The 8,736-nt window shown below is 38.4% G+C and overlaps 1 protein-coding gene across 4 annotated transcripts in view; it reads left to right on the top strand.

The window, feature by feature from the left end:
• usp48 (ubiquitin specific peptidase 48) overlaps positions 1-8,736 on the top strand; it is a 55,993-nt gene that overhangs the window by 38,309 nt on the left and 8,948 nt on the right. For 3 of the 4 annotated variants that reach the window (XM_072715735.1, XM_072715737.1, XM_072715734.1), the window contains exons 21-25: positions 4,981-5,111; positions 5,206-5,309; positions 5,383-5,487; positions 7,454-7,624; positions 8,393-8,518. In XM_072715735.1, coding sequence (XP_072571836.1) covers positions 4,981-5,111; positions 5,206-5,309; positions 5,383-5,487; positions 7,454-7,624; positions 8,393-8,518 — 637 coding nt within the window. The remainder of the gene's footprint in view (positions 1-4,980; positions 5,112-5,205; positions 5,310-5,382; positions 5,488-7,453; positions 7,625-8,392; positions 8,519-8,736) is intronic. The other variant, XM_072715736.1, reaches the window with a different exon arrangement.

Genomic DNA, 8,736 nt, shown 5'->3' with positions numbered 1-8,736 from the left:
TGATTTACATAGTTCTTTACATAGTTCTTGGGAATTTCCAGAATTTGAATTTGGAACTTTAGAATTTCTTCGCTTTCTTCGATCGCACAATGAAAGAGAACGTAAGTCAATCTGGACATAGCTATAGTTATAGGGCAGAGGTAAAATATACTGTATAACAGGGGTCACCAACCTTTTTCAAACTGAGAGCTACTTCATGGGTACTGAGCCATACGAAGGGCTACCAGTTTGAAAAGCCTTCCTAAAATTATCTAAACTATTATCTAAATGTATAATAAACATGTTGTAAATGCTTTTTTTTTTTAGATATTGTCATTTCATATATAAAAATGTAAATGTGATTAAAGAAGAATAGCAATGGGATAAAATTTAATTTTAGACACTGCTCACTGGTGAGTTGTGCTGTTTTTAGAACAGGTCCGTGGGCAACTCATGTGGTCTTTGGGGGCATTCTGGTGCCCGCGGGCACCATGTTGGTGACCTCTGCTGTATAACATAAGATTATACAGTATCACACACGTTTAAATTTCTGTAGCGACAGCACAATCAGTTTGTTTTGGTTCTTGCCACATGATACACACATGGTAAAATGTATCCACTAATGTCCATTACATTGTCTTCAGACTTCTCTTGAATTTTATTAAAGGTCTTGTGCGACGTTAGTACAATGGTACGTTACACAATAGGACATAAGCTGACGAATGACTGTACCTGCCTTTATGGATGAATGTACTTCCCTTTACAGCTCTATAAACAAGCAAATATGCCTAATCAGTGGAGAGAGGCAGTTCCCTGGTTACGAATGAGATCCATTTCTAAGTCTATCTTTAGGTTTAATTTGCAGTTAAGTCTGAACCTGCTACATATGATTCATATATATAGTGTCAGTTACTCAAATGTTTGTTTTTAGTATGTAGTATATACTTTACTATTTTATGCATGTAAAATACTTAAATGCTTCCAGATACACTAAACAGCTTAAACATAATACAGTACATAATAATACAGTAAAAACAAGTCACTACATACGGAATTGTACTGAAAAGAGAGAGAGAACCTCTCTATATGTGCATTTGTGTAGGTATAAGGTTCTTTAGCCAGAAAGAGGGATGCTCCAAAGGTTGTGGCTTACTGTCTGGAGTTGGGGGAACAGAAGATTTTTCAGCCACCTCTTCCAGATCCTTCCCCACTAGGGGTGAGCAGTGTTGGGCTGCTCAGATGAAAAGGAAACTGCCAAGGGGCTACACTGCTTCTTCAGGTGACCTTACTGGCCATCATTCCTCTGCCACCTGTGTATATGGTTTGGCTAGGCTCTTCAAGCCACATCCTTGCCCTGTGCCTACCGTTATTCCATATCACCACTGGATGTTTGGGGGTGGGGCAAGGAAGGGATTGAGGTGGGTAGTCCTTTGACTGACTGACTGACAGACAGACAGACAAGCTCAAGACTACCATTGCTGGGCTGGGGCTGCAGAGGACTACTGATAGTCTGATCTTTTGGCTGTGCCAGTCCCCAAACTGCAGATTTGAGCTCAGGGTTAATCCCTCAGGCATCATACCTCCCGAAGATAACTCACTTGGCAGTGGGACAGTGGTTGGTGGAACACCTTTAGTATGGGTTTCTGTAATTCAGACGTTCTTAATCTGTGGACTTATTGTATGTTGTAATTGTTAGTATTATTAATAGCGTGGACTGAAAGTTTAGAATGCATTGCTGATAAAATTATAATTGAATCAACTGCATAGTCCACACAACCTAATACTCTGTTTGGTAGGCTACCATGTATTATTCCAGACCATTACTCCATTACTACTGCCACTAAAATCCACATATCATTGAATTCTTATCAATTGGGAAAGTATCCTGGTCATGTAGTTCTGATGAGGACCCCTGACCTAGTGCATGTAATATATGTATGAAGTGTATGTATGAATTTGAAAATATGGAAGAAAGTCCCCAGAGGGAGCGCTTTCCAGTACCCCATCCAAGGTCTTCATGAAGTCTGGATACTCTGAACACCCATATTTTTGTGTTTCTCCACCGAAAGTGCATATCTAGCTTAAGTGCACTTCAGCTAGCAAAGCACAATATGCAATACTGTGTGAAAATCTTAGGTGACCAAAGAGAATTGTTTTAACTATATATCTGGACAACAAGTACACATTTTCCCAGAAAACATTATTTAACATTAGAATATGACTGCAACAACTAATTGATAATGTTGATAATAATCAGTGATAACAATAGTTGACAACAGATTTTGTCATTGATAGGTTGCATTTTTGTGGTTTGCTTCGTAATCACATATGGGTTAAATGCAGAGGACACATTTCGTTGTGCACTGTGTGCTGTGGTGTGTCAACAATGACAAATAATCACAAAATAAAATAAATAAAAATAAAATCATTTTCAGATAATGACATCACAACCTAGCCTAGTTCATACTTCACTTTTCCATGTGCTATTACGGTCCATGGATGCAGAAGATCACAATCGGTGCATGCATACAGCAGTGATATTCCATCAGACCAGGAAAACGCAGATGTATTGCAATAAAGACAAATACAAGCAGAGAAGTGAAATGGGTAAACTCTTTATGGGTTTGAACAGTTTTGAACTAGGTTTGGGCGGTATAACGATAATGCGGCATACTATGGTATTTTAAAGTCTTTGTGACAGAATTACTCAGGACCCCCTGACTGACTTCTGTTCTTCAATCAGACACTGATAGCTTGATGGATGGGCAGAAGAACTCTTTATTTCCCAAATCTGTCTTCAGGGGCACCCCAGCTATTTCATGTATTTGATAAATATCCCAACCAGCTTAATCAATCAATTAATTAATTTAATCAGTTGTTAAACAATAGGCCTGCCACTAATGACTATTTTTCAGCAACAAACTGTATACCACTGCAAGGCTTTAGATAATGTAGGCTGGCTTTTCGGCACTAGATTTTTGCCAACAATTCAATAACCGGATTAGTAGTATGCCTAAAAATATTAATGAGATATGTATCGTGATGCCCAAAAGTTAGTATTCTGTATAAATTTGTCATATCCTTATGCTTAATAAATTCGGTTAGTGGAGCATGCCACATGCTGCACTAGCAATAAGCACTGAAGTCACAATGAAGGAAGGGACAGTTCAGCAACCACAACATATTTTAAAAGAGGAGATACTGTGGTTAAACAAGGTAAAAAGATGATGGTGGTGTGGTGGTACTTTTTGTAGATTAAACTCTTTTTTTTTTTTGTAAATATTTTCATTTTTATTTCAGTTCACAAATTCTTTGTCTGTTTATTTCAGTTTGTTTACGAAAACAACACTGCTCCTAACACATCCAACACGCATGAATGCACACACTGGCACCCTCAGTCAGCATAGAATAAACCCCGATCTTACCCTAAACATTTTCACAGACACTTATTCAATGGAGATTCTAATGTAGTAGGCAGACAACTTTATGGCTTTAATAATGAGTATATTTAGCGGCTACAAGGATAAAAGATGTTAAAAAGCTCTCCATGCTTTTGGTAATTTAATAAACATGAATAGACAACGCAGAAGTAGTTTTATTAAAATAATAAAGAAACAATGCATCAATTTAAAATATTGACGTTATTTCAGTGTTGACGTCATCGACTATGTCGACTAATCTCAACAGCATATACATCAACAATTTTAGAGTCTGGATGACCATGGGGAAGAAGCTGTTAGTTTTGTAGAATTGGCTTGAGTACTTGGGTACCTTATGCCTGATATATGGGGGATGAAGAGATTGTAGGAAGGGTGGGAGGCATCCTCCACAGTGCTGGAGACCTGATGAGTGCACTGTATCATAAACATGTCATCAGTGGAGGGCACAGAGGTCCTAGTGATCTTCTCAGGTGCACTTACTATCCATTATAGGGTCTTGTGGTCAGAAACATTGCAGTTCCTGATCCAGGCAATGATGCAGCTGGTCAGGACACTCTCAATGGTGCCCCTGTAAAACATGGTGAGGATGGGGGGAGGTAGACTTGCCATCCTTAGCCACCATAGGAAGTTAAGACACTGCTGCACTATCTTGGCTAAGGAGGATTTATTAAGGGACCAGGTGAGGTCAGCTGCCAGGTGCCCCCCAAGGAATCTAGTGCTGCTGACCGTCTGATGTAAGTGAACGTTCATGCAAGATGTGCAACGAAATTTGGGAGGGTCATGTTGGAGTAGAACTGTTGATCCCTCAACTCGCCAGTAATAAGCTAACTCCTGTTACTAGGATAGATAATACTGGGAAAGTAGTTATAATAATTTAGTGGCGCACACAAACACAGTGTAATTCCCAAGGTTCTCTTAGTGTAAAAAAAAATCCAAACATTATACATTTTTATGCATTTATCGTCTATACATTTGTCCACTACAGGGCGGAGTGGTTGCTCTGAGGGTAGGGCTCTATGCCAGCAACTGGAAGGTTGCTGGTTCAAATCACATGAATGCCTGGAGTGATTCTACTCCTTTGGGCCCTTGAACAAGGCCCTTAACCTGTAATTGCTCAGTCCTGAGTATGACATTAATCTACATCCAGCCATGCAAGCCAGTCCTCCAACTTACAGGGAAAAACTTGGGGGTCGGTGGCAGGATTGGCACTCCAGCCACTGTAAAAAACTCACACTGGTCCATTTGGACTAGTGTGGTACTGAGGTATTACCTGCCACCTGGCTGCACTTAGGTTCTCATCCCTGAGGGGGTTTGTCATGTGGTGGGTGCTGCAACACACTGTAATCAGTTTCTGCTTCTTGCCTCCTTACTACAGGGTTGCATTGGATAAAGTATGTGTAAACTGTTCCTGTGCTCTTTGTATGCTGTCATATTCATAATTTGTGTTTATTAATGTTAGGAAACATAAATATTGACAATGATTTTCTTTTTGCACATATTCTACACCTTGTCAGCATGTGTTTGCTATATTACCATCTATATCCTTCTTGACTTTCTACAGTGTAGTTCTGCTCTGGCCAAGTGAATGGGATGTCATAAACAGGCTGTTCCTCGTGGATCAACCCATTTCAATTTACAGGCTGAGTGAAAACATTCAAAACACCACAAATGTACACTACCGAACTCAACCAGGTACTTTAGCAATGTGAATGTATTTGCACTAATTGTTTTTACTTTTTATCGCAATAGTTATATATTTTTCTTTTTTTAAACCCCTTTTTTCTAGAGTTATGTTTGGATTGCAGAGAGGGACTGATTTTCCAGCAGCAGAGAGACCTACAGGAATACACCCAAGCCACTGTCTATGTCCGTAAAGTTACTAACAAAAGAGTGAGTTTCCCTGTGCCATTTAGCATTACAGCATGGCCGTATCTGTAATTTAATGAAGGTTCTTTCACTGCAGATTATGAAGGAGAGTGCACCTGAGCTCAATGTCAGTGGCTCAGATGCTGAAGATGAGAGGGAGGAACTAAAAATTGAAGGTGAAAGTGACCCTGATTTTTACCAGGTAAACTCTTTTTTTTGTTTGTTTGTTTGTTGCTGAAAGTTCTTTAACACAGAACAGAAATTGATCGAATATGTAGGTGTGTGTTAATTTTTCTGCGTGTTCCACCTTGAAGTTACATAGTTGTATTCCCAGAACTGCAGGGAATATAGTCGGCCCACTGTATCCGTGGGTTCCACATCCGCAGATTCAACAAACCACGGATCGAAAATATTCCAGAAAAAACATCCAGAAAGTTCCAAAAAGCAAAACTTGAATTTGCTGCAGGCCAAGTGCTACGCTGAATCCACACAAATGAAGTGATGTGTAGGTAGAGAGAGAATGAATTCATATTTTTTCTATTTATATATTTAAAAAATATTTATTACGATGGTTGCATCTGTACTGAACGTGTTCAGATTTTTTTCTTGTCATTATTAAAATACCCTAAACAATACAGTACAACAACTATTTATGTAGCGATTTTGTTGTAAATGTAGCGATATAAATTATCTTGCCTCACCTTACCTGTCATTTACATCACCCAGCCCTACCACTTGTGTACTCCAAGCCAAATAATGTCTCTTCATCTCTTAAAATTGGATGGCCTCAAATTCTACAGTTTTGTAAATCCAGGTCCTATGTTTTGTACTTGACATGCCACATTTCATCGCAATAAAAAATGGTAAAGCAAAATATTTTTTGGAAAATTTGTTAAATTAAAATGGAATGACCAGGTGTAAAGTGCCCTGAAAACTTATTCTTGGATCCTTGAGCCCTGGCACTGCTGTAACCTTAATGGGTGCTTATATTATCCATTATTTTTTTTAATAGTGCAGCGCCCCCTCAAAATACATATAACGAATCATATCCATACTGATCACCCTCTCCAGTATACCCGATCCATTTCTTCTGGGTTCAGTTCATTTATAGTGTACATGTGCACATGTGTGTGTCAATCACATCACTGAAATCATGTCTGTGTTCCATACTTCACCATGGTTTGCAATCACACTACATCGATTCTGTGCCCAAATCCAAATAATCGTGTTCTGGCCCATCTCTCCAAGCAGGTCAGGGCATGGTTAAGTGTATGACTGCTGGGCTTAATATAAAGCAATCACACTAGTCAAATGAACTGGACTTTGAGGGTCAAATGTGCTCCAGCATGGTACAGATCTGCTAGCATGAGTACACCCTAAAGCAGGGGTCTCCAACTGCAGTCCTGGAGAGCTACTATCCAGTATGTTTTCTGTCCCACTTGGATTCTGATGAGCCACACTTGTTCCTGGTATTTACCTGAGAATAAGTGTGGCTCATCAGAGGCCAGGTAGCCCTCCAGGGCCGGAGTTGGAGACCCCTGCCCTAAAGGCTGGTTCAAACTTCTCCACACGCATGCTAGCAGATGTGTCTGCTGAAATGTTTATGATGTGTTTGATGCCACTGTGTGCCTCCGCAGACAAACACCTGATGCACTCCAAATTTCTGTCCATGCAGCGGTGTACATGCAGCTCTGGACACACTGCACATGATCAGTTCACTAGCATCCACTTTAAATTCCAACATGGGTGCTTTTGACAAGCGTTGGGGTAGTTTGCAAACCTTACAGACTATTTACAAGGTAATAAAACTCACATACATGTAAATGCATATGCATGAGAGTACGGACACAAACCTTGCTGCTGTGATACGTGCGCAGGGAATATCAGAATAATATTTAATATTAATAAAAATGTAAATACAACATGTTGTGCATATGTGCAAAGTATGATTACATTTTCCAGTGAGTCACACCACCCTTTGTTGAATTTGTTTTACAGGTTTGTGGTCTTTCTCATTCTTTAATCAGTTAAATAGCTTATTTTGATATTTTTATTCTTTGATATTTCCTGACATTTTCAATAATAAAAAAAAAAAGAATCATTCAGCAAAATTAGCAGATTAGTTGAGAATTACTTGAGGATTAAAGGCTGTCCCATTTTTTCTCCAGTCAGGGGATGGTGCCAAGCGACAGAAACTTGGTGAATTTGTTCGCAGTTCTACAGTGATGCCCATCTCGCAGAAATCAGGCATACGGAGGAGTACACGCCACCGTAAACTGCGTGGAGAGAAAGCACTCATTGTTTCAGCCAACCAGACTCTTAAGGAGCTGAAGATACAGGTGGGTCAGCAAAAGTGAGGATTGTTTGAGATTGGATGTGAATGTAAATTGTCACTGGAAGATTTGTGTTTTTTGACCCAAAAGTGGAGTTCACATATTGTCCCTGTTTTCATACCAATTTCCTCCTGCAATCCAAAAACATGTAGCTTTCTTTTGCATTTAACATGTTGAGTACGAGTTCTAAATGCTAGGTTATTATCTAATATATCTTAGATGTTGACACGCATTGTTTTTGCAAGATATATAACATTATTCGGTAATGCTTTACATTAACTGCACCTTCACAATGCTTTTATATTGCATTCATAAAATGTTCAGTACACCTTCATAATGTATTTATTATGTGTTTCCATAAAACACTCATAAACATCATGTATCTATACCTTAACATTCTAACATCACTTCACAACTGTAATATACATTAATAACAAACATTATATAATAATAACAAACATTATAATTGTATAATCATGTAATGTTTGTTATTAATGTATATTAAAGCTGTTAAGGGATGTTAGGATGTTAAGGTGTACTTTCATGCTGTTTATGAATGTTTTATGAACACATTATGAAGGTGCACTTAATGTAAAGCGTTACCCATTATTCTCTCTGCATGGGTGTGGTTATTATGTTTTGGCTCATTGGTGTATATTCATATGCAGAAAAGAAAGTCATCTATCATTGTTAGATAATTTTCAGTTATCTGTGAGTTTTTATGGTGAGAATGGTTCTTTGCAATCACATCAAATGCCACTTATGTATTTACAGATTATGCATGCCTTCTCCGTGGCCCCATTTGATCAAAACCTCAGTATAGATGGAAGATGTTTGACAGATGATTCTGCTACTTTAGGCAGCCTTGGAGTCATACCAGAGTGTGTAATCTTTTTAAAGGTATGAGTGGAAAAAGGAAATTACTTGTTCATAATCACGGAACATTTGTTACAATTTTATAATTCTGATTTTAATAAGTGTAGATTTCTATTACCACCATTAATGCAAGCTTATACATTATTTCTTTAAAGATTCAAATCATTAAAAGCTGAGAAAATATTTTTAACAATGTAATGCAGTTTAATTCTAACAAAACTCAATTACAATTTTCCCCTTTT

Source organism: Paramormyrops kingsleyae, chromosome 8 (assembly GCF_048594095.1).
Source record: "Paramormyrops kingsleyae isolate MSU_618 chromosome 8, PKINGS_0.4, whole genome shotgun sequence".
Lineage (NCBI taxonomy): Eukaryota > Metazoa > Chordata > Actinopteri > Osteoglossiformes > Mormyridae > Paramormyrops > Paramormyrops kingsleyae.
The sequence above is the reverse complement of the archived record's forward strand: the minus strand, read 5'-3'. Positions and strand labels throughout refer to the sequence as shown.